General features: G+C 43.0%; 1 protein-coding gene across 3 annotated transcripts in view; it reads right to left on the reverse strand.

Moving 5' to 3' along the window:
* Nucleotides 1–22,334, reverse strand: part of TMEM255B (transmembrane protein 255B) — a 72,031-nt gene extending 49,697 nt beyond the window's left edge. For all 3 annotated transcript variants that reach the window (XM_080577086.1, XM_080577085.1, XM_080577087.1), the window contains exons 1-3: nt 22,203–22,334; nt 13,238–13,380; nt 9,026–9,088 (exon numbers count right to left, since the gene is read on the reverse strand). In XM_080577086.1, coding sequence (XP_080433212.1) covers nt 9,026–9,088; nt 13,238–13,380; nt 22,203–22,260 — 264 coding nt within the window. In that variant the 5' untranslated portion in view covers nt 22,261–22,334. The remainder of the gene's footprint in view (nt 1–9,025; nt 9,089–13,237; nt 13,381–22,202) is intronic.
* Nucleotides 22,335–26,896: the final 4,562 nt, after the last annotated feature.

Below are 26,896 nucleotides of genomic sequence, written 5' to 3' on the forward strand. Positions count from 1 at the left end.
TCAAATTCAAGATAATTCGTTCACTGATGAGTAAATGCTTGTCTTGAATCAATTAAAATTATCACCACTGCTGCTGCGCTGTCTCTGATCTCTGCTGAAACACTCTAATTCTTGGGAGAGTACCAGCTACTGGAGGCCAGCAGATGTTATTAAACCGGTGTTAGATGAAAGACTGAACTGTACTTGCTTCACATATTCCAAGACAAGAAGCAGAAGGAAACCTAAAGGTTTTTTTAATCTCCTGGCGTGGGGCTAGTTTTATTATCTGTGCTATTTTAAGCCCCCATAGCATCTGAGGCCCCCTGTTCACATCCCAGTAACCTTACCACACAGCTACTGATTCAAACAGCACTGATGTATTTTCCCCCCGGTCTGCGCTGATACAGCCACCCTAATGACCGATCCTCTCTCCTTCCAGCAGGTGCAATACAAATGCTCTCCTCCACCCATGTTTCAGCTGTTTCTAAAGAGAGTTGTTGTTTAAATAGCTGCTCTGTTCTTCTTTCAGCCCAAACAGAATGGGCATCAATTATATGATCAAAATCCTTCCCCCTCTTTCAGCTTCTTGCTGCTAGGTAGAAGAGCACTGAGGCTTCCTGGGGCAGTTCTGGATGTAGCGTGCTTTTACAAGAGACCGTGCTGTCCAGTCATCTTACCCTGTTTTTCCAAGTCCTTGCCTTCCTAATCTAACATTTCTAAATAGAAGCACAACTGCAAATTACTACTTTGTTTCAAGAGCTGTCATTTGGCAATGGACTTATTCATATTTTTTTTACATCTCTACAGTTGAGTATTTCAGCTGATCATCTCTGCTCGTCTTTAGTCAATGGAGAGTGAGGCACTTCCAGATACCTCCTACACCTATTACAGGTTGGGATTAATTACTTTCTGAAGCTATCTTTTTTCCCACTGGCTATAGAGGGACTCTAGATATGGAAGTACCTGTGCTGAGAAATCAACCTGCTGTCAATACTTCTTTCATTCCCTTGACGTTGGCTGCTTAGATTTGTGTTTTCTCTTCTCTTTTCACTTTCCCTCAGTCATTTTGCCTGGGACTTGCAGGGGAGCAAGAGAAGTAATCTGGAAGGTGAAGAGGATGCCTTGGATTTGATGAGGACAGAGTAATATAAAAAAGAAGGGAAAAATAAATAAATAAAAAATAAACCAGAATAGCTGGATTTCACAGCTAGAGAAATGCTAATGGTTTTGGAACAAGCCTAAGCAAGCCTTAGTCCACCAGAAACTTCAAACTGGTAAGAATTCCCATTGCAAACATCAGCAAAAGCACTTATTTAACAGTGGTTTAAGACGGTTGCAGATTTAGGGATATCAAATATACAGACAAGAAGCAAAAAATAAATGTAATATTAAGTGGAATGGGCACAAAAGTGAAACATAAATTTAGATTCACTGATCAGCGGTGCTGACATTATAGGAATCCAGCACATTTTTCCTTTCATGGATGCTCTTTTATTGATGCAAGTGGAACAAGCTCATTTCATCACTTAAACAGAGGCAGCTGTTCAGAGCAGTATGAGAACAATAAAACAGAAATAAATAGCGCGTTGTGTGTCACAGAAGTTTGTGCTTCCTGGTGAAAAATGGTGGAACTGACATAGACCAAGACAACTACAGCTGACACTGTTCAGCAGCAGGTACTTTTTTAACACCAAAGTCTGTTACTGTCTTTACAAATCCTCTTTCACATTACAGTGACTGCACTGTTTTCTAATACGCGTATGCTCTTTATCAGAAATGCATTACAATCAAATTACAAGCTTTCCTGTAGTGAAATTCTACCTGCTGAGTCTGGAAGATTTTATCTGGCCAACTGGGATACTCATCTCTTTAATTTGATCTCATTCTTCAAACAGAGGATCAGAAACTGCCTGTCTTCTCTGGGCACATCCTGCCTCACCTTCTCACCCATGTACACATGAGAATTTGTCCAGGACTCCTTACCAACACTTTTTATCCCCTGCCTCCTGCTTGCTATGGAGAATAATTGATTTCTCTATTGTTCCACAAACACATTTCATGGGTCATAAAGTTTACTTTTGTTCTCAGCTGTGTGACTGTAATGCTTTCATTACATAAACACCATAAGAAAGCAAACTTGGAGAAAAAAAATATCCTGTTATGCACTTAATTCCATGTGCTGTTTCCAAGCACAGTTCTTAAAGGAACTACATCCCTAACTACATCCCTAAAGACTTCCATTTAATAAGATGGAGGATTTAAACTGAATCGGTGGTTTGAGCCTCTGACTCAAAAAAGCAGTGCCAAACTTTAAACATCACAGTGTTGAAAATAAACTGTGCTGGTGCATGTGTAATAAATGCACAATAACAAACTGTGCTGCGTATGTATACATACACTCACACACATATATATATACATGTATGTGTCTCCCTTCTATTTAATTTAAGCTTCCGGAAGCAAACTGAAGCCATGATGGTTGCCAAGACAGCTCTCCAAATGGAAGTCAAAATCTCTCTTTCCTACATTTTCCCCCTTTGCATTTCCCCCCATTGCACAAATTTTGAAATTCTTTCTGCCAATGATAACAGTGAAAATATGGTAGTTTCTTCTCGGAGACTGTTCTAGCACCATGTTGGGTCACAAGCTGAGGAACCAAGGGTGGGTATGACCTGAGCTGCTGAACATCTTCATGAAGCCCTGGGTGAGGGCCCAGGGTGCACCCTCAGCAGGTTCACTGAAGACACCATGGCATGAGGCAGCAGTCAGCCACATCTTTGCAGATATTTAGAGGCTACATGTAACCCTGCACAACCTGATCTAACTTTGAATTTGCCCCTGCTTTAGGCAACTAGTTGAACAAAAGGCCCTTCCCAACTTAAACCATTCTCTGGATCTGTCAAAACACTCAAAATGGGGAAAAAAATAGCAGAAAATACCACCCCATATTCAGCATTTGGAACTCACACGTACATTTAATAATACTGAGTCATTCAAACCTTACAGAAGACAAGAGGTGCCATGAAGTATGACTTTGACGTCTATAGTTGTTGCATATTTATTATGTAGTGGAAATCCTCATTTTTAACATACAAGGTCAAAAATCTGCATTAGAAAACATAAAATATTTTACTTGGTCCTTCATTCATGAAATGCTTAATCCTAATAAATAAAGTCTCTCGTAACATTCTAACTGAAATAAAATATAAACAACTTTCAACTATTTACATTTTTATTGCCTATATAATTTCATTTTCTGAATTTCACTTGCGTTCACTTCGGAAGGTGCTTTCATACCCACAGATATACACCCGTCGTCTTCCTCTTCAGCTGAAATAACTGACCTTCAGAACACCTCCAATTTTTGGCTTTGCTCGTGCACATGACTTTACTGAATATTCTCTTTCATGACAAGGAATAACATAGACTTCCCAGACCTACTGTGAATAGACAACATGCAAAATCCTTCCCCAAAAGGATTAGAAAGGGGTTACAAAGCAGCTTCCTGCCAAATAAATCGGATAATATCCAAAAGGGCACCATGTTTATAGTCTAAAAGGAGACTGGACAGTCTAGACACAGGCTGCACCACTCTAAAACTGGGCAGAGTTACGGTATGGTATCTTTTGTGATCTCCTCAGCATTAGACAAGATAAATATAACTGTCACTTAATATTGGATTGTTCCTACCACTCTTCAGACATGTAAAACTCAATAGTCCAACCCAAATCACCCTTCAAGGCTCCTTCTAGAATCTCAGGAGAAAAAGAGATGCTTCTAAATGGCACCTCATTACAGCAGTCTAGGAACTAGACATAAGAGACCGGGAAATGTTCTCAAAGAATAAATTGCTTGACATTTATCACCTAATAAGATGCTGTTATATTTTGAAAGAAATGCAGATATGTAAAGAAGAGACATGCTTGAGGTCACACGAGCGTCAGTGTCAACGTGAACTGTTTAGCTGTATACAAATCTCTCTGCCTGCTTCTAAAACACGCAGTTAAATCACAGCACAAAATCCAGTGCACATTTACGACTGAAAAGATGGTGATAGGTCTTTTCAGTTGTAATCATTTTAAAGGTGCTAAACAAGACAAGGATGATTGCTAATTTATTCCACTATTATCATTTTTACATCAACATCAATTGTTTTACCCTGAATGCCGTGAAATATAAGCACACAAGAAAGTAATCACTAAAAAAGAGAAGTACTATTGACTTTCTCAGCAGCTTGAGTTCCAGTGAGAAATAATACTTCCATAATGACAATGATTACCTTTACATGATCTGCATGTCCCCCGGTACTACATTAAAGACTTTTTTTCTATTTATTTCTGCAGGAACAGCAAAGACAGTCTCAGGAGATCTACAGAATTGTAACTGTATTTCTCTTAATGTAAACAAGCTGCTTTAATTAGCTTAATATGTTATATGGAATCTATTAGCAATTAGCATCTTCGATGAAAATCTGTACGAAAGCCAGTTGCTTTCAGGATGTTCAATTGTCGTGAAAAAGAAAACAAGGCACAATTTGTTTGAACAGTGTAGGGTAGGTATCTGCATCAATATCTTTTCTTCGTATACGTATTACTAACCACAACCTTTACACAAAATACCCAGGGGGGATTTTCTGATGGACAAAATCTATTTTTAAAATATAATTGGTTTTGAATAGCAACAGAGGTTTGGCTCTTACACTTCTGAAAACTGGCTCACACACATAACCTCTTTGAAAAAGCTTTTCTTCTGCAACAGATACAAAGTCTAGTGGCAAGAAAATAATCACAAGTAATAATGAAATATTACCACACATACATCTCAACACAGGATAGGAATGCCTGCATTGTCAGAGAAGTCTGAACTACTAAGAAGAGAAAATTATTGCTTTGTTTCTCTAACTTCTGCTGTAGTCTTTTTACAGAACTTAATCTGAAATCTAATTATTGTTGACAGAGATCGGGAAGCAAGCATATTAAGCCACCTAAACTTAGCACCCCTTGAGAAGTCTGAAGAAATAGCCTTGCCTTTTCTGTTTGTGTGCAGAGCTCCATGTTTTAGCCTCCCTCATGTTTTCTGCTTTTGTCAGAAACAATGTCTCGTAAAAATCATTGCAACTCAAGGACCATATTTAGTCAGCTGAGCATTAGCTTTATACCTGAGTGTGTCTTAGACATGTCAGCTAGAAAATTAACTGTGTGTTAGTGTGAGGAAAAAACAACAACAACAACAACAAGCAAAATTCAGCAATAGATAAATACAGGTGTCAGACCTGCTGCAGACAACTGTAGCACTGAAGTTTGCGCTAACTCGCACCTCCTGTGGGGTCACTCCTTCTCTGTGCACTCCTCTTTCTCTCTCTGTCCTTTACGTTCCTGTATCTTCTCCCCGCACTCTGCTCCTTCCTTTGCTGCTGGCTTTGCTGTAGCTCTGCTGCTGTCAGGGGTGACTCCCACTCCCCCACTTACAGCTCTTCCAGGCAGCACCGTAACACTGCAGATGTTCCAAAACCCGACAGTTATCATGGTGCCCTGGTATCCCCTGGTCACTCTTGGAGGCACCACATATTCAGCACACTCATTTTCAGCCTTGTGAACAGAATGGCTTGATGCGACTGGCGTTGGAGAGATGTATGAGTGGAAAGTGTGAGACAGTGCTTGTTTTTTCCACAGGGTTAGCCAAAACAATATGCATTGTGTCTTACTAATACCGCACATTTAAAGAGTGACGAGTCTCTTGGTGCTAGCTGATGCTACCTCCATGCTCATCTGAAGAGAAACCTTTTGCAGCACTTCCAACCGTCCTTTTGGAAACACCAGGGACTCTGCTGAAAGAGGTGTCTACCTCCCTGCTCAGCACTGCTTAGAGCTCTCAGCTCAGCCCCCCAGCCACAGACCCCCAGCGCACTCCAGCCTTCCCTACCTCTGCATGTAATTTCAGCATCTCATTTTCTAATCGGAAGTATGTTGTACTGTAACATGAGGAGATGGCAAGCAAGCAAACGAGCGAGGAGACTTCGTGTCTTGCAATCAAATCCATTTGATTTGAGCAGTATATTATCTTCCACGCATCCGGCTGGACTAAGTGCGCCTTTGTAATGTAACGACTTACAGCTATGCTCTTCAATCCATGACCTGCCTTGTGGGTTACAAGGGAGCAAAAAAGGGACAGCAAAACATTATGCTTTAATTTCTGCTGTTTGCTAGTTATAAACATCCCAAATCAGTGTAAAGGCGTCTTATCCTCAGTCAAAAGGAGATTTTGTTCTGCTGGTGCCAAGCTCTGCATAACAGAGGCGAGCATGAATGCTGAGAGCTCAACTGAAATCATGCTAGTCAATGAGGCAGAGCCTGATTCTGCAAGCAGCAGTTCCTTTGAATTAAGGGTTATACCTTGGTCAGCACATTGAGCTCCCACTGTGGACTCTGGGATGCCAAGAAGAAGGTCAAAGAAGTGTAACATCATTAATGTCATGTTTTAAGAACAAACTATTGTCCATTTGGCCTAACTGTGCCTTCATTCCTTCTCAAACCCTGTGTTTGCATTTACTGAGTGCTGGGTTTTTGCTGGACTAGCTCTGCTAACCATTACGTATTTCATATTGCACTCAGCGTTTCATAAACCACGAATAAATCCGGACTTACAGAGGATAGGTCACAAATAAACACAACTTCAAGACAAAGAGAGAAATAGATTTATGGAGGAAAGGTCAATTAAAATGGATTTTTCTCTAGTGTAATTGAACCTACATTCATTTTCAATTTTAAAAACCGAAAATGAAGTTTTAAGTCATTACAGGGCCAAAAAATTGTCAGAGCTACACTAGGTTAAACTCAAATTATACAGATGTAACTGTTCAAAGGAAGTCCGGTTAAAATAGAAGTAACTGAGTAAATAATTCCTTTTCTTCCCCTCACACTTTTGTTATGATGCAATGAACAGAATTTTTAGTTACCAGAAAATGATATTTCTGTTACATTTCTATGCTTATCTAAGACTTTGCAGTTTTATTGATGGCTGCAAATTTGTTTAAGCTGCCCTAAACCTTTTCAATTGAATATACTCAGTTACACTCCAGGGAATAATTACTGTCCTCAGTTGTGGTATGATGTAAACCCTTTCCAACTCATTTCCGAGACGTTCGAAAACAAGCAGCTCAGCCTTAGACAGTGCTTCCAGGCTTAGCGCACTGTGGGTGATACTCAAGACGAGACGTATAATTAAACTTTCTAGTTACCTTCTTGGTCTGTTCCCCAACAAAACAATCTTTCAACAGCCAGATCATAACTGTTATGAACAGAAAGTACTTTTCATTGCTCCAGTCTGGTAAATGCAAACAAACACTAAGACCATACACACTGGATACTTATTTCTTCACTGTCCTTGTGCAAATGATACAAGGCATTGAATCTTACAAGCTCTGGTAGCATCTCACCCACCTTCTTTCTTTTGGTCAACCATTTTATTTTCTGCTAAAGACAGAAGCAACAGAGAGGCTACACTGCCTCTTAGGAAAACTGAACAATAAAACAGTAAAGGAACGTGAATGCTGTGGAAGACAAAGCTATTGTCATCTACCCACCCTTTAGCCTGTAACTTGGAACCAGCTATCCATCCTGGTCTCCAGTGTGGAAATGAGGGACAATAGTTCTTAAAAACAAATAATTTGTTTTGTTACCAGCAATATTAATGAGGCCTGGCTTGCTGCAGATTTGTGTCGCACGGGTCATGTTCCATTTGGACTCCCTAGTTGTTCAGGGTGATGAGCTGACACTGCATCCTTTACCACCATGGGGGATTTACACTTCTTTTCTGAACCCACATGTGAATTTCCATGAAACCCGAAGGAGCTGCACATCTCTGAATTCTCTACCTTCCTGCCAAATTTGCCTGAAATTGGCCAATGCATTTAAAAAATGGAATAGGGAACAGAAAAAGACACAGACAAACATCACGGCTTTATCAGTCTCACCTCTTTGAGAAACACAGATAGAAACAAAAGTTGAAAGTAGGGGAATACTTGAAATACACCACTGAAACTTTCAGACAATGAAAAAAAAACACATATTATGAAAGAATTTTGACTATAAATAATCAAATCAAGACTGGAATTACTAAGAAGAAAACAGGAAATCACAGCAGACTACTTCTATATTGTTCGCAAAACGCAAGGTAAATCAATCATTTCCTCCTCTGAGCTCAACAGCGCTCTTTTGATTTATACCTGTGAAGGTTCTACATTATGAAATGAATTGTATTTCATAATGCTTAGCTATAATCAGTCTACTGTACAGTGCACGTTGGACATGCTTCTGGTCAACCAAGACACTTGGTCAACCAAGACACATTTTTTGCTGAGAGCAAGGAAAGTGTAAGACTGCACAAATCCAGTCCCATATACTTTCCTTTGCCCAGATGGACCCAAGGACTTTAAATGACTTCCTCACATAAATAAAAGCAAGAGGTTTGCAAAGCCAAGCTAAATCTAAAAACAAACCACAAAGTATCATCAGATCCTGTCTGACCTAGCCTCGATAGCAAGAGCTCTGAGGTTCATTTTCTTTTAACATGCATATTTTCAGGAAAGTGTTGCTGACAAACTTCTCGTGCAGGATGAGATAGTCTGTTATGGTAGAGCTGATAACACGGCTCCTTGCTGCTCAAACTGGCACATCTCATGCATTTGGCCTTTCTCCTCACCCTTTTCTCTGCTACACACTCCTGGCCAAATTCTGGCACTCATCTGAACCTGCCCTGAGTCAGTTCAACTCACTAAATTAACAGGGAATTAATTTGGTTTGAAAAAAAAAAAAAAAGTGATCCAGAAGTGATAACCCCTTAAATCATCCCTTGCCCCATACAGAGAGAATCACTGGCCACTTCATACTTCTCAGAAACTTCTCAGAAAAGGTGAAAAAATGAAAAAACATTTTGGAGCAGATGCAGCAGTTTTAAGTCAGCTGGAAATCTCTGCTTTTCATTTTCTTAAGACATTAAGGTACAAAAAAAGGTACAAAAAAAGAAAACAAAAAGGGCAGTCGCTTACCATTTGTCTTCTGTTCTCTACCAGGTGGATGCCAACAATCCCTAGGAAAGATCCAAAGCCAAGCTAAGGCAAAGAACAAAACCAACAGAAACACATGAGGTCAGCTTATTTGGTCAACATACCAAATCATCACAGTGATATCTGAGCAGGTGTATCATACAGATGGGATAATTGGGGTGTGTCAGGAGAAAGAGTGAATGTTATCATAGAATTATAGAACAGCCTGGGTTGCAAGGGACCTTAAATATTATCCAGTTCCAACCCCGCTGCCATGGGCAGGGACACCTCCCACCAGACCAGGCTGCCCAAAGCCCCATCCAGCCTGGCTTTGAGCACCTCCAGGGATGGGGCATCCACAGCTTCTCTGGGCAGCCTGTGCCAGGGCCTCGCCATCCTCTGAGTGAAGAATTTCCTCCTAACGTCTAATATAAATCTTCCCTTTTAGTTTAATTCCATTCCCCCTTGTCCTGTCATTGTCTGCCTGAGCAATAAGATGCTCCCCACCTCTTTTATAAGCTCCCTTTAAGTACTGAAAAGCTGCAATGAGGTCACCCTAGAGCTTTCTCTTCTTCAGGCTGAACATCCCCAGCTCCCTCAGCCTTACTTCATAGAAGTGCTCCAGCCCTCTTCAGACCTTCCTGGCACCAGGATTCTCACCAGGCTCATGTGGGCTTGCAGAAAAGGAGGTTCCTCAGTGGCAAACATATAAGATGTAGCTGGCCACAGATTCAGAAACAGCCACGGTAGGAGTGCCAGTATCAGCAGCAGGTCTGTTTCGACAGCGCTCCCTCCCTGCCTTGCTGGCTGTCTGCTTCTCTGCAGGCACTCAGTGCGGCTGGCACTCCTCCCTGCTCAGTGAAACCCCGCTCAGCCCCTTAGCTCCCACCCAACGCACCCCATGGATGAGGCATGAATTTTCTGTTAAGGTGTCTAAACCCCTTCCTGGAACTAGGTCTCCAAATCTGGTTCAAAGCCTCTTTTCCAAGCCCAATTAGGTTTTTAAGGACTAAGTGTCCCAGCCAAGGGCTTGAGCGAGGCCTGTGAATTCCCTGCTCTTATGCACAACCACACGCAGCAGAAAGCAAATCTCCTGTAAGCACTTTAATCGCTCAGCGTAACAACAGGAATCCATGATTCCCCCTCAAGAAGACAAATGTAGGGAAAGGGGATTAGCTACTGAGTGCTTTGGGAAGATTTATGTGAAAGAGAGGCACAAGTACTGAAAGTAGAGATTTTGAAAAAGAAAGAGTGTGCAAGCACGTCTGTGCTGACTGCTGAGTAGGGGAGAGACTTGGAACCGTGAGCAAGGACACTGTGTTCAGGGGACAGCAACTTTGTAAATTAACATAGCTACATCAAAATGACAGCTGGTTCCAACCCCAATTTTTCATCCTAAAAGGAGCAATCCATGCAGTCCCATTTAAGGTTTACAAATGAGGACACAGAGCAGAGCAATATTATCCACATACAGGGAAAAAAATAAAAAATAATAAATTAATAATAAAAAAAAGAACCAGATAGAGATCATGCTCTAAGCCACGACATTGCTGAGATTGGTTTAGGGTTATATGTGCTGCTTTTCTTGTATGGTGACTGGGACATTTGGACTCTGTGGTCTCCTGGTTGAAAGATTATAAAAATAGCTAATTAAAATAATACAAGCAGTAGTCACGGAGAAGTGATATGAAATACTTAAGTATAAACAGTATTTATAAGGAAATAAGGTTCAAGAAGCTCCAAGCCACCTTTGTAACCCGTTCCACAAAGACTAAACCCAAACGGATGATCAAGCAGTGATCTACTAAAAGCAGTCATCTTCCAAAGTGGAACATTATACTAACTCACCTACATACAGAAATATTGTATGTTAAATTACTTTGGCTGTGTAAATGTAGATAATACCTACTGCTATAAAGATGCTTTTATAAAAAAGCTTTTCCCAAAACAAATGACAAATCACCAAACAGAAAGAGAAATTAAGGCACCTAACTCTTCTTGAAGACAACGGGAACTAAGCAGACACCCAACTTTTATTGTGAATCTGGATCTAAACCCTGATCTGCAAATGCTTCCAGATGCAAGTAAGTCTATGGAAGTGAATAGTCTTGTTCACATTTGTAGGTGTTTGCAAGGTAAGGGCCTAATTCTGCATGTTGTTTAAGTCCAAAGTCCCTTACCTAAGACCAATAGAGATCTAGGTCTCATCAACCAGCCTCAAGGTTATATTGTTAAATTCTGTGAGAACTAGACTTCGTTTTGAATTGTAATTAACTTTGTCTAACCTCATAAATTTCTTTCAGCCCAAGAGTTAAATATGTAATGTCAAATTCACTTACCGAGCTCTAGCTATCTACAAGTTCTTGATCAGTGCTCTGACAATTTTCTAAGCTCCCTCTACTGCCAGTGGAGAAGAGGAGCACCTTTGGAGCATTACTCAGCTCTGCGAGGCCCTCCCATAGTCCATCTGTCAATGCTAGACATGAGCCAGCAACCTCCAGCAGCAGGGCACGAACACAGCTGTGCTCCTCTAACTAGGCTTTTGGCAAGTTATCACAAAGGGTTTGTGCAGCATCTTTAGCCCTTCCTAAACATTTACATTGATAAATAACCATCTCTTTTTCTGTTACTTCAATAATACAACATGTGTGCATGAAAAGAATTCTGAATTTCATGAAAACTATTTAGCTCCAACAATCTTTTGACAGGGAAAATTATTACTAAAGGTTTTGCTTTCAAAGCGTTCTGATATATTCTAGTTATTCTAACTGATTACTAATGATTAATATTTCAAGAAACATTTTATTATTTTTTTTTCTGAGTGAACAGACATTGTTTTCTTCCTAAAAGAAACTAAATGCTGAAATAAAATGGTTTGTGCACACGGGTTTATTACTTACCATACCAAATCAAGACCGCTTTAAAAATGAAACTCCTTTCAAGGGAATGAATGAAGATAATGTGGCCTTCTAAAATACTTTAATTCAAATTACAGAAGTAGACTTTTTATCAGTATTAATCTATCTATTTCAGTTTAAAGACAGGAAAACCCATTCTTTTAAGGTTTTATTCTTGTAACTACTTTTTGTTCTATTTTTAGATCACCACTCCTTATAGATCATTATCCCAAAATTATCTTTCCGAAAGACCTGTTCTCAGCATGACACCAAGATGTAACTGAACAGTTCAATTATTAATGGCAATGCAAAATGTATGCACTGTATTAGAAGATACAGATCCCTCTTCTCTGGGCATTTCATTCTACAGAGAACAAGAACTAAGGGCACCTTGCAGCACGTGTTGGCACTGGTGGAGCCACATACCTAAGCAGGAGCCTACCTCTTTTCTTTCTTCACCTTGCACCCTTTGCCTCCTCTGGCTGGCCATGGGAGGCTAAATAAGGCAGAGAGACGATTTGCTGCCCTTACTCTTTTTTTTTTTCCCCCTAAAATTCTGCCAATTCATCTCAAAAAACTTTTTTACTCCAGAGGTTTCCACTCTTTTGGGTATGACTGATTGCTTCTGAGACTGGGAAGGGCCATGGGTGCAAGGCTTAGAAAGGCCACACTTCCCCAGAAGCCACTGAGCCACTACAGTATTAAAGAGATGCAACACGAGCCTTGTGTCCAGTACAGGTACATGTTCTGGAATACATGTTCCCAAGGTAAAAACAAGACTAAGGACTTTGGAAGGGGAACTTGTACTGCAGGACAGACACCAAGACTGTGTAAGAGGATGTAGAAGTTGGGCAGACTCTAGGGAGAAGCTTCCACGTACCCATCAGCAGCATTTTCCCTGCACTGGATCCAGCAGAATTCCTGGCACATGGACACAAGAGCAGAGTGACTCTACCATCAAAGCAGTGAATCTCTAAAAGGCCGTTTAAAACTATCCCATGCCTGTTGTCCAGTCACTTGTCAAGCACATCCTCCACCATAGTACTGTGAGATCAGCACACAGCTGTGCAGTGTAAACTTGACCCCCCTGTGCCACCTAAAACCTCCTCCTCAGGGCAATTCAGAAAAACAGAGTTTACCTCCCTATTTAATCCCACTCCAGAACCAAATCAAAACAAATGAGCTTCTCCCTCCTGTGAAATTCAAGAAAACTGAATTTTCTTTGTTTTTCTTTGTAATCAATACGAGCTTCCTGTATCCAGCTGATAATAATTTATTTAGTTGTACCCAACATCCTAGAGTAGGATCCTTTACTCACAATGATGCCTGGGTAGTAGCCTCCCACGGTAACATTTTCTGTTCTCGTTGTAGCTGCCAGCCCTATGGTCAGTATGAAAACAGACACCACCAGCAGAGAGACTGTGAACCAAAGTGAAGTCTTCTTCCTTTTTGCAAACTGCCCTGTAGAAAGTGGGGGAAAAGGAGTTTTTAATTGCAAACATGACAGAGCAAATAATGGACCGTTTGTTGACTTCTGTGGTTAACCCGCTGTTGTTCTCCTGCTAAGGAAAACTGCTGTCAGGCAACAGGCAGACCGAAGAAACATAAGGAGTTAGCTGGAGCTCTACATAGCTTAATGCACACGCATCAGGTGCACGCACGAGATGAGTTTTTATTAAGCTGAACCGAATGTCAGTGACAATGATAATTATGCCTTATCTGCAGTAACATTTATAATTAAGTTGTTGCTCACATCCGTAAGTCAAATCCTGCAGGCCTCGAACAATGCTTACCTTTGTGAAGTTCCAGTTTAACTCTATGTGGACAGAACGTATGAATTTATATTTTAAACGAGATTAGCATAAGCTCTGCGTGCTATCATGAAAACGAATGTGCTGTTCACATTTACTAGGGTAAGCAAACCAATCTATATCTCTGAAACAAAGCTGTAATATCAGGTAATGACATAAGGGCCTGCCTTTTTACATAATAGCTGCTCAATGAAATACATTCAGTGTCACTGGGGGTTGGATTCAGGTGCCCAGAAGTGAAAAACAGCAGGCTCATTTACTGCTTTCAGCCTCCTTCAAGCCACTTAACCTTGCTGTCGTGGTGGTATATCTGAGCTGCAACCAGAGTGCTAACATCAGAGCACCTGCCCACAGCACAGACTTAGTAAGACTTACTGAAAACCAGCAATCAGTACGTGACCCTAGCTAACAAAAGGCACCCAAATGAATCAGAGAGCCCATGGTCCCGCTTTCGGGCCCTTCCGCAGCACCAAACCGATTTCTCTCCCCCCTGCAGCCTCTCGACGCAGCCTGCACACTCGGGACGCGTCTCGGGGTGAGGTGGAGGCTGCGGCGTTGCACTGAATGTTGGAGGCAACGGCACTAGCCAGGGAGGGGCAGGTGTGAGAGAGGAGGCGTTCTTGTTGGCATTGGACTCCAGGGGTGAGACTCGACGGATCTGCTGCAGGCAAAAGCAGGGCAAACGAAGGAAGTCCAACGGCAAGCAGAGGCCATTTGCAATGAGTCATTTTAGTTACGTGGCCAATTTAAAGGCAGGTAACTCAGTTAAGTGCTGACAGTTCAAAAGCCAAGCTAGATTAGGGATGCTGGCAAACCAAGTCAAATAATTCCAGTGAATAAATAAATGCCTCTATAATCAAAATCTGTACGTTTGCTGGCATCTCTCCAGTGGCGCTAACAGACAAAATGAGTCCAGCTTTTTAGTATGAAATGCAGGCAACTTTACTGAAGTCTATTGCGCTTACATGCATCTCTTTCACTGCATGTACGAAGCCTTCCTGCTGAAGATCAAGAAATAATTCATAGGACTCTCCAATAACTCTCTGCACTCTCCCCTCCAGCCTGTGTCCCAGCTGTTTGCCTCTGGTGATTCCCCATTAATCCACGAAGGGTCAGAGAGGACACGGAAACGGAGAGGCTCTTCATTATCAATCAGCTCTTCACCACGTGCATGGGGTTAAATGAAGCCAGTTCAGTTTCAGTGCCGCCAGTTCAGGAGAGGAAAGCAACTTACAACTTCACAAGTCAGTTACCATTCCCACAAAGATATATCTATTGGATTTCTTAAAAATATTTGAAGTGATCATGTTCTTACATGCCTTCTAGTCTTTGAGTTCTTACAGCTCAGGCTTTTTAAGATTTTCTGACATTACTGAGACAGCAAACTGCTCTCTGATCCACCTCAAAGATGCAGCTCTCAGGCATCCAGCTCCAGGAGCTAGGTGTTACAAAATGCATGGAAATGCAGCACACTGCACAGCAAACAGAAGAATACCAGTAACCCCCCCAAGTCTCAGGAAAAAAATAAAATAAAAAATAAAAAGAAATGCAGTCCTTCAATCAGCATATGGATTAAGCTACTGAATTTCAGATTCCCAGACAATACCCAAACTAGTTGCTTGTTTTATCTCATAGTTACACTGCTGTTGTAGTCATTTGCCCAGCCTACTCTGCAACCTGACAGCCTACTATAAGAGACACATGAAATACAGTGTGGCCCTACAGATTTAGGAAACTGATGCTTGGCTATGCTTACCATATTTACGAAATACATGAAAAGTCACTGATGTTGAAAAAAGGAATAGGGAGAAGTAAACAAAGAAGTATCTTTATTCTGAATATGTCTGGAGGTTGCTGTGTCTCTGTGAAGCCTTGTCCAAGCATGCACTGGTTTTATATGATGGAGCCATACGACCCAGGGCAGCTACCGCTTTAGTAGCAGCAGCTGTTGCATAAACCAGCCAAGCCTTCCCATAGCAGGGAAATTTCTGTTGACCACTCCATTTGCATTGCAGAAATGTTTTTCAGTGCAAAACCAAAAGGAGCATGACTGAGGGCAAGACCAAAATTCACAATCGGGAATCTTTATCCCAGAGCAACCTTCCACAGCCATGAAAATCAGGCCGGGAGAACTGGTGAAGCTTCATAACCATGCTGCCTTTTCAGAATTACTGGATACTTGAAAGAGCTGCTGCGGAAAAATGGATGTTCAAAATGTACCTTTGTGTGCTGTTTACAGGCAGTGCAGCTCGCAGACCATATGCCAGCTCAAAACCATGTAAGTGGATGAAAATGAAGGGAGGGTCTGACAGTCGGTAAAAAAGTGTAAGGCCCACATGTAGTTTCAGCATGAGAAATTCATTTACCTGTGGTTGCACTTGTGAGAATTGCACTCAGAAATTTAAGTCTCCCCAAAAGGAATCCCCATTGCATTGTCATATTAAAACAAGTGCCAGGTGTCCTCAGGTCTCAGAGACACAAGAAATTTAGGTTTGCTCAGTGTTTCACAGAACACCAATTGTTCTCCACATTCCCAGTACTCTGATGCCTATGAAGTACAGCTTGCTTTGTTACAGGGCATGAAAACATCAACACTCAGCCAAAGGAAAGCTCTGCAGTATCCCCAGTGGTTTAACTAGTGCGGTATCCCCAGAAGCTCTGGGGAGGAGACGGCTCTCCAAGATATTGGCTTCACAGTTTAGGTCAGCTTAAGTGTCCATCTTTGGTCACCCACCCATCTTGTCTCCTCCTAGCAGTACTGAGCCTGACAACTGATTTGTAAAGGGCTATTTTAAGCCCTAATAACTGAATTACTCCAGTTTACAGCTCAGATCTATCAACACTGATGCAACAGGGAGGAGAGTGAACCCTGTCCTATAAATAGAGCATTTCTGTAAACAAGTGCTTGAAAAGCAAAGGAAAGCTGGGAGAACTAGTCAGGACCAGAGTCACCAACATGAAGTGCAGGTGAAAGGCATTATCTGCTGCAGTAAAGAAAGCAGAGAGCAGCACAGACAGAGCTGAGCCAGCTTTAATCCATACAGTCCGAGTAGAAAACCTACAGCTATAAAATATTATTAGAAACCTAAATCTTTACTCAAGGGGTGAGCCACTCTGTTATTTCCACTTGCCATGTCCTTACAGAGACTGAAAGAAAACAAACGTGGGCCAACCCTGAGCGGATGAACTAGTGGCAGCAGACACAAATCAAGCTGACGTACTCAGCGCCTTCTTTGCATGTGCTCACCAGCAAGAGAGACGATTCAAGGAGGAGAATGACCAGCAGTGGATAAGGATTGAATTAGTGATTCCTTGAGAAAGCTCAGTTCATTCAAGTCCACCTGACTTACTGCATCCGTGGATGCCACCAGAACTGGCTGATGCCCTTGCTGCTCCCTATCATCTTTGAAAAGTCACGGAGATCAGGGAATCCCCAGTAAGTAAAGAAAGGCAAACACTCTGCCTGTCTCCAGAAAGAGTCAAAAAATGATTCAGGGAATTACAGGCCAATCAGTCTCACTTGGCTTCCTGGAGACTGGAATGAAAAATTACAGAGCAGATCCTCTTGGAAGACATTTCTGGGCACGTAAGCAAGAGGAAATTGGCAACAGTCAACAAGGATTTACCAAAAGTGATTATGCCTGACCAACCTGACTGCTTCCTATGACAAAATGTCTGTATTTGTGGAGCAGTGGGTATCATCTATGTCACATTTGGTACAGATTTTAATATTGCATCCTACACTATTCTCAAAACCAAGTTGGGATGTCATGGTCTGGATGGGTAGACAAGCAAATGTTTAAAAAATCGGCTGGATGGTTGGCTTCAGAGGGAGTGGTTAACGTATTGTGTTCTACCTGGAGCCGGTAACAGGTGGAGTACCACAGGGGTCTGTCTTGGGACCTGTCCCCTTTACTGTATTCTTTAATGACCTGGAGAAAGTGATAAGAGTGCATGCTCTTCAAGCTGGCAGACAACAACAAACTTGGTGACCAGTCAGTACTCCTGAAGGGCAGGGCTGCCATTCAGAGGGATCTACAGTGGCCGGAAAAATGCGCCAGCAAAAACCTTGCAGAATCCAACAGACAGATGCAAAGTCCTGAACAAAACAACAACCACTGCCGTGCAACAATACTGGCTGGGGACTGCTGGGCTGGGGAGCAGCTCTGCTGAAAAGCACCTGGGGGTGCTGGCAGACAATGAGCTGAACACGAGCCAGCGGTGTGCCCTGGAAACAAAGGTTAACAGAAGACTGCATTAACAGGAGCATCACCAGGAGATCAGAGAGGTATCTATGACCCTTTATTCAGCACTTGCTAGATCACAAGTAACATCACAGCCAGTTTGGGGCCCTCAGTAGAGGAAAAACATCAGTTAACTGCAGCAAGTTCAACAGAAGACCCCAAAGAAGGTCACGGGGCTGGAGAACTCACTGTGTAAGAACCTGACAGAACAGGTCTTGTTCAGCCTGGAGAAGAGAGGTCTTTTGGCAGGGCTAGTAGCAATCTTTCAGTGCCTACAAGGTGGTCATCAAGAGGACAGATTCAAGCTTTTCCTAGTGGCTTACTGCAGCAAGACAAAAGATGGTGGACACAAACTGAAACATAAGAAGTGTTTCAGATTGGATATAAAGCAAAAAATAATTAACATTAGGACAGTCAAGCATTGGAAGAGCTTGCCCAAAAAGATTGTGCTGTCTCCATCATTGGAAGTTTTCTAGATCCAACCAGAAAAATCCCTGAGCAACCTGGTCTGACCTCACAGCTGACCCTGCTTTCAGCAGGAGGTTGGACTAGCAACCTCCCGAGGTAGCTTCCCACCTGAGTTATTCTATCATTCTGTGATTCTACAATAGTCAAGAGAGATCAGTTATAACACCTACAGTGTTACAGAACCGCAGCTGTAATGCAGACATACAGTAAAGGGATGCAGGAATACAAACCTTCTGAAAGTCAGTGGGACAGACGCTCCTCAGCCAAGCATTTTTGAAACCACTGAATACAGGCTTTTATGAGAAGTGCCTGAGGAGCAAAGCTTCTGCATTTTCAAAGTAACACCTGTACTAGCAAAGGCTAATCAGATTGAATGGAGATAAAGCATACGTCCAAGCTGCCTTCCAAAGTTTTGATTATCAATGATACGCAAAAAAAGAAACACATGAGTTTGATTCCAGATTGGGTTTGCTGGAAAATGTCTTAGGAAGAGGCACAATCTCATTTGTAATTGGAGTAAATCGGATACAGACTTACTGAGATAAAACAGAAAAGGATGCCCTTATTTATAAGGTAATTTTTTTTGGACTGAACTACATTTTAACTTTGAAATGTACAGCTCTTAGAAAGCACAATCGATTTATGGATGCGATACCCTTCAATCCTCACATTCTTTGATCTTTTACCAGCTGCATCTCACACTGGATGCAAATATCCAATCATACCTTCCATTTTATATTGCACTTTGGAAGCTCTCATAACTACCTGCAGGTAGCCACAAACTCCACGCTTAGCAGAGATGACTTACCGGGGTAGAGGGAGCCCCCTTCGGCAGCAGAGACTTGCACATGCAAGTCCCTGTTTTCAAGGACTGCCACATGCTAAGAGTAGATGGGTAGAAACTGGGTTCTAAATTGGTTTCCACTCTGCCTGTCTGGGTTTCCTTAGTCACATCAACGAAAATCGTTGGTGTCCTTATCAAAATATGTACAATTATATGTATATAAGTCACAATCTTATTGGGAAGACAAAGTAATTTTTGTAAAGCAGCACAGTATCTTCGGATGAAAAGGGCTACAGCTGCCAATGGTTCCTACTATTATCACCCTTCTGCTATTTCGGTCATGTTGGCTCCCAAGATTTTTCGAATCTTTGTTTACTGCTGTTTGTAGCAGTTGCCAAGCAGTTTTTTGGACCTGCTTTTACTGTACCTACCCATAGGCCTGTGCAGCCAAAAAGCAATGCCAGACTGTTTCCCCAGGAACACTGTCCATAGCACAGACAGAGGGTCTGATTCAGCCCTCTTCCCCGACAATCTCTGTGCCGAGTGTTGGAACAAAGGCCAACCACATAAAAGGAAAGTCATCTAGGAGCAGAGGAAATGTTGCTATCAGTAATTCTAGGTTGATTTTTCCTCCAGTGCTGATGTTTCTGTAGTGCAGGAAACAGTTACCGAAGGCTAGTGACCTTCCAAGTTTTTAATAATTAAGTGACTCTCAGAATAAATTTGACATTTATCCCCTCTAACTTCTTTAACAATGATTCAGTGTGAGCATATGCTCTTAGTCTGAACCTCACTCCAATTTATTAATGCTTCAAATTCATAATTCAGCTTACCAAAAATCAAGCGTGTGGAAAGAAATCTCATCATATCCGCATTAACATTAGCTTGTGGCCAGGGTCAACAGAGGGCGTGAACATGTTATTATTACCTCTTCCTCCAGAGCAAAAAGAAAAAGTGCCTGCTGAAGATCAAGCTCCACTGGCCACACAGCAGCAAAAGACTCAGCAGAACTTCTCCGTTCATCAGTTGCAGAAAATAAAATTGTATTTACAATACCCTGCTCACAATGGCCAGAGAGGTAAATTCAATTTGCAGGAAGACTGTGGAAAATGGATGATTTTGTGGGGAGGGCATAGATCAGATTTCTGGTAGAATGCAAAGTGGTAGATCCTTTGATAAACAGTAGGCTCTGGATCTGAATGAAGAAAAGGATGAGTTTAAAAGGAGAACGAATGAATTTACAATGAAATGTGTCCATAGCATGGAATCTGTGCAATGGTCAAGGGAGAGAAAAACAGAGTGAATCTAGACTCTGGAAAACTTGCATATGATCTGGAATTTAACTCTAAAAAGGCTTAGTTAAAACTAAAGCGACTATATTTTGCTAACTTCACAACTCCTTTTAAAAATCCGTCTCCAGACATCATAAAATCTATAAAAATGCGTGGAACGATTTTTGGCAAGGAAGGAAACACTGCAGGATGCAGCAATTTGCTGGGACCACAATCACATTGGCTGGATATTAGCGCCACACAATTTCATACCTTCCTCTTTGATCCAGTTAAGGTGATCTAAATGGAAACGCTTATTTGAAATAATGCTCCAGCCAAGTGTGTATTAGCATCCTAATACGAGAAAAGATAAGGGAGGAAAGTTTTGCAGCAGGAGAAAAGGTATATTTTCATTACCTAATGAAAAAATTGTGATAGTCTGTTTCAGACAGAGTGGCACTAACCATACATAACAAGATAATTTAAGCAGAAAGTCACCAAAGACAGAGGAGTACAGTATCAAAGCAGCAATGCCAATTCCGTATCCGCTGCTTTGATACTGTCAAGCAAATATTTAAGGCAAGGTCTTTGGAGCTAAATTAATAATTTTTAATTACTGCAGCGTTCATTTCAGCACCATCTCTCTTCCCGGCTATGCTTTTCATCGTGTATTTTCAAAAATGGTTTGTGCCAGTGAATTAATCCTACATTGCCTCCCAAAACTAAATGCGATGGACTGAGATGCTTCAAAGGGATATTCACACCCGCTATTGGCAATCGCCTTCCCTTTTCTGATTAAATGCTTGACTTGTCCAGAGTGCTGAACTAATTAAACCCGATGCAACAGCATTCATTCTGAGCCACGAGACAGCAGCTCGTATCAGGTCTGCCTCTTATCTTTATTATGAATTTGTGAGGAAGAACCCGCCAGTGCGTTATATATTCAAAAATCCTTGAGAAACACTGCTGTGCTCTTTTACAATTGTATCATGAAGAGAGAAAAAAAACGCACTATACTGTGCTTTGACACTATGTAGTATGGCTACGGTAAGTGATACCGTGCTGTATCGATACGGCTTCATTGCTTTGGCAGCAACTGTTTCGCTAACAAATAATTTAACGGGCAGCTAATCGCGAGTTTATAGAGAGCTTACGGATTTCCGCTGTCTGCCCGAAGGCATTTTTTAAGTTACGGCACATCTTCCGCTGTCACCTTTTCAACGCCGATGCCATATTTTTTTTTTTTAAGGTAAACCTGAGCTCCGACACACTTTCCAGCCGGCTGTTCGGCGGGGCTGCGCTAGCTGCACCCCAGCACCGAACCGCTGCGCCCTCCGCCGGGGCCCTGCCCCTCGCTCGTCCCCACCTGCCCCAGCACAGCACCCCCGGCGCTTCCACCCGGGACCGACGGACGGGCGGCTTCCCACCAACCGGGCGCGCCGCGGTAACGTACCAGCGACTTACTACGGGCAGCGGGACGCTGGAAAGGAAAAATCAACGCTCGTGAGTAACGCCTCGCCGGGCGCCAGCCGCGCGGCACGAAGCCGGCTGGGGTCCTGCCTCCCGCGCCCCCCCCCTCCCCTCACAGAGCCCAAATCCCCTCGGGGCTCGGCCCCTTCTCCACGCGGGGAGGCTCCCGGGCTGCCCGCCGCCCCCCGGGGGCCGCCTTCGCCCCGCCTCAGCCCGCGTCCCGCGGGGGGCTCACCTGTGGGGTCCAGCAGGGCCAGCGGGCCCGGCACGGCCGGGGCGCCCGGCGGCGCCATCACCCAGCCCCGGCGGGCGCCGCCGCTCCGCTCCCGCCGCCGCTGCCCGCGGAGGGGTGCGGGAGGGACCGGGACCGGGACCGCCCCGGGGGGGAGCCCGGCGGGGGGCGAGGGCGGGGCGAGCGGCGCCGCCGGCGGTGGCTTCGCCGAGGGGGGCCCTGAGGGGGAGCCGGGGCCGCCCGCCGGCCCCCGGTGCTTCGGGGGGTCCTCGGAGGGGCCCCGTGGACGGGGTGGCTGCGTGGGGCGGCTGGGGCGGCAGTCCCTCGGCTGCTGCACCTCGTCTGCATCGAATCCGTTTAGGTTTAGATCTCTTGAGGTCATCTGGTCCGACCTAGCACTGCCAAGGCCACCGCTAAACCGTATCACTAAGCGCCACATCTAGACGTCTTCTAAATACCTCCAGGGATAGTGATCTAACCACTTGCCTGGGCAGCCTGTTCCAATACTTCACAACCCTTTCAGTGAAGAGATTTTTCCTTATGTCCAGCATAAACCGCCCCTGGCGCTACTTAAGGACATTCCCTCTTGTCTTATCAGTTGGTGCTTGGGAGGAGAGACCAATCCCCACCTCACTATAACCTCTTTTGAGGTAATTGTAATCACAGAATCACAGAATCATCTAGGTTGGAAGAGACCTCCAATATCACCCAGTCCAACCTCTGACCCAACACTAACAAGTCCTCCACTAAACCATATCCCTAAGCTCTACATCTATACGTCTTTTAAAGACCTCCAGGGATGGTGACTCAACCACTTCCCTGGGCAGCCCATTCCAATGCCTAACAACCCTTTCCATAAAGAAGTTCTTCCTAATATCCAACCTAAATTCCCTCAGCCCATCTCCCTGGCCACCCTGGTCTGTAAAATGGGCTAGCCATAAGCTGAGAACTTGCACAAACTTTTTCAGGTCTGCTCCAAGTGCAAGTCCACCTCCTGCAGTCCACCTGCCTGCACCCTTAAGAGATGCAGCTCTTCTTGTCTTTCAGCGAGGCACCTTTTTCCCCCAAACTACCTATGCACGCTCTGAGCAGTTCTTTTTCAGGCTGACCTTTGAGTATTTTGGGGGGATGGAGGGGCAGATACTAGATTTTTATTTGTGCAGTAGTCAGTAACTTCATTCGTTATATGTTCTAACTGTGTCTCAGGCTTGGCTTCACTTCTTCATTTGTTCTTGGCCTATGGCAGGGGACCAATTTGTCACCTAGTGGAGATTAGAATTATAAAGCTTTCCTTTCAGCTTTCCTCTTCCCCTTAAAAAAAAAAAAAATATATCAATCAGAAAAAAAATCACAGCAACCATAAATATTAATAAAATGAATAACAAAAATAGGAATCTCTGAGATACAGGTTAAGGTAGGTGTAGGCTAAGACAGGCAATAGTCAAGACATATCGCAAGGCTGTTCCTTTTCTTAAAGAGTATCTATCAATTTCTCAGCCTCACTGTCTCTCTCCTTACATCTTATTTCTCATTCCCGCAATAGATCCTGCTGCTTGTCCTGCTGCTGCACAGGAACTGCTGGCTGCTGCTCCTAGTGTTACCGACTGCAGGGAGGTGTGAATTCTTTCAGAAAGAGTCTAGGAACAACTGAGAAGAAACAGCCACCAACCACTTCATTGTCTAGATGCCTGCTGTTCCCTTTGCAGGACTTCTCCCTACTTTCTCAGTCTTTTCCAGATTTCCCCAGGAAATGTTAACATGAAAGGAAACAACTTTCTCAGATACCACCCCGAGTCTATGAAGTCAAGTAAGTCACGAACTAAGGCCAGCCACAAACTATGTCCACCCTGAGTCAAAGCCACTTTTTTCTCTTTGTGTCCTCTAACCTGGAGGGCTTGAAGGCTGTAGTCTGTGTAGAAAAGAGAAAAATGAGGATAAAGGTAGTATTTGTTCTACGTATTGATTACTAATTATTAACAGAAAGTAATGAAGGCACAAAGACAGAAAAGGTGATGGTACAAACGAAACATTTCTCCTAGTGAAAATGAGATGCATAAGAGTAATAACAAAGCCTCAAAAGCTAGCATAGTCCCTCAGTTTCAGGGGTGGTTATGGACAGAGATTTCCATCAACACTAAATAGCAGGAAGGACTGTGGAAAATTTCCATTCCTCAGCCAGAGTTTGGAAAACAAATACCTGAATGCAGAATGTATTCTTGGGTGTGATGAGCAATAATCTTTTTCTACCAGCAGCCACCAAACAGACACAACAGCCCAAAGGGAAGCTGTTTTCGACTTCTTTTCAGTAAACAGAAATGATCTTATAAAACCATTTAAAAATAAGTTGATTATGGAAAATAACCTTTGATCAATGACTCATGTGTTTCACTGTAAATTTCAGGAGAGTCAAAAATAGATCTGGTCCTAATGTCCTGGATATCAGAGGGCAAACAATAGTTAAGAAACTATGGAAAAATGATTGGTGAGTCTGCCCGGGTCTAAATACTCAAGCATTTGAATGTGGAAGAATCATGGAATTAATTTAAATCCAATGGAAAAAAAATAACATATAGCACTCTCATCCCCTAAAAAAAAGGTAGAACAGCTTCAGAACGGCTATAGACATACTGGATAAGTACCTGAAAGAGGATATTAAAGTAGTGAGTGAACCTATAGGAAAGAAAATAGGTGAGCTACATCTTGCAAGGTAGGAACTGCAGAACTAGGGAGAAAGAACGGATGTAAATCTAGCTGAGCCTGATGTTGCAAAGAAAAGGACAACAGATAATACAGATTTCTTCAATTATATAAATAAAAGTGATTCAAAGAAGGGAGATGTATGATTGCTAGATGCTGAGGATAGGATGAAGAATGAGACTGCTTCAAATCTTGAATGAACACATTGACTCAGTTTTCAGTCAACAATTTATCTCTCTGAGGGTAATGGTAGAGAACCTAAAGTAATCAAGATTAATGTAAATGACATTAGCAGAAGTGAAGTGGAGGCATAACTTAGGCTGTTTCTTGTGACAGGCCCAGGAAAACTGCACCCCAAAAGTTGCAAGAATTGGTAGCTATCTTCTCAAGTCCTAAGCAATGTTTTCAGTGAATCAGATAAGCTGGAAGTGAAGCTCTATCACTGGAGAACAGGAAACCTCTCTTACAAGAAGGCAGAGGGAGTGAGAACAGCAACTCCATGCCCCATTGATTTGACTAGGAAAAGTCTTACAGGCAAGTGAAAAATGTGTTCAAATACAGTATCTTTCATCAAAACTAGACTATGTCAAACTGACAAAATCTTTGATAAGGTAAGTAATTCCTGAGGCAAAAGGAAAGCAGTGAAGCAAATCTGTCTGGATTATGCTAAGCATTTAATAAAGTCCTTCAGAGAAAATGGCTTAACTTGGAGCACCAAGTACAAGTACAGCTCACTCATCAGGTGTGGAGATTGCTAAAGGGGAGCCAAGATAGTGAAAGAGGCAGGCTGCCTGGGGTACACCTCAGGGACCAATCTGAAGGCAAGATCTCTGATGCTGGGTTTAAGGTATATATGTGTTTATCATCATAGAATCAGAGTGCCATAGAATCAGAGCATCACAGAATGTTTTGGGTTGGAAGGGACCTTTAAAGATCATCTGGTTCACCCCCCCTGCTATGGGCAACAACACCTTCCACTATATCAAATTTCCCAAAGCCCTATCCAACCAGGCCTTGAACAATTCTAGGGATGGGGCATCTGCAACTTCTCTGGGCAACCTGTTCAGGTGCCTCGCCACCCTCATAAGTGAAGAATTTCTTCCTAATGTTTAATCTAAATCTAACCGCTTTCAGTTAAAACTATTACTCCTTATCCTATTGTATTGGGTTTATGTGGCAAAAGGGACCCCACAGTGGAGCAGGGGCAGAAAGTGACCATGAAGGAGCAGTGGAGACGAAGCATCATGGACTGACCGCAGCCCCCATTCCCTGTTCCCCTGTGCCATATGGGGGAAGGAGGTGGGAGAGAATAGATGGGGGCAAGGTGGTCTTAAGTTTGTTTTTTGTTGTTGTTTTTGTTTGTTTTTTTGTTTGCTCTAGCTTGTTAGCAATAGGTAATAAATGTCATCAGTCTCCATATCCTGAGTCTGTTTTGCCTGTGACGATAATTGTTATCTCCCTGTCCTTATCTCAACCCTTGAGCCCTTTTTATTGTATTTTCTTCTTCTTTCCCTTTTAGGAGGGGGAGTGGGAGAGCACAGCTGTGGTGGAGCTCAGCTGCCCAGCTGAGTAAAACCAACACACCTACCCCTACACTCCCTGATAAAGAATCTCTTCCCTTCTTTCTTGTAGGCCCCCTTTAGGTATTGGAAGGTCGCTATAAAGTCTTTCTAGAGCCTTCTCTTCTCCAAGCTGAACAACCCAAACTCTTCATAGGAGAGGCGCTCCAGCCTCGTGGACATTATCTGGACTTGCTCCAACAGGTCCATGTCCTATTTGTGCTGGGGGCCCCAGAGCTGAACGCAGGGCCCCAGGTGGGGTCTCACAAGAGCAGAGCAGAGGGGGAGAATCACCTCCCTCCACCTGCTGGCCACACTTCTTTGGATGCAGCCCAGGATCTGGTTGGCTTTCTGGGCTGCAAACGCACATTGCCGGCTCATGTTGAGCCTCTCATCAACCAACACCCCCAGGTCCTTCTCGTCAGGACTGCTCTCAATCCA

Source organism: Anser brachyrhynchus, assembly GCF_964034855.1.
Source record: "Anser brachyrhynchus genome assembly, chromosome: 1".
Lineage (NCBI taxonomy): Eukaryota > Metazoa > Chordata > Aves > Anseriformes > Anatidae > Anser > Anser brachyrhynchus.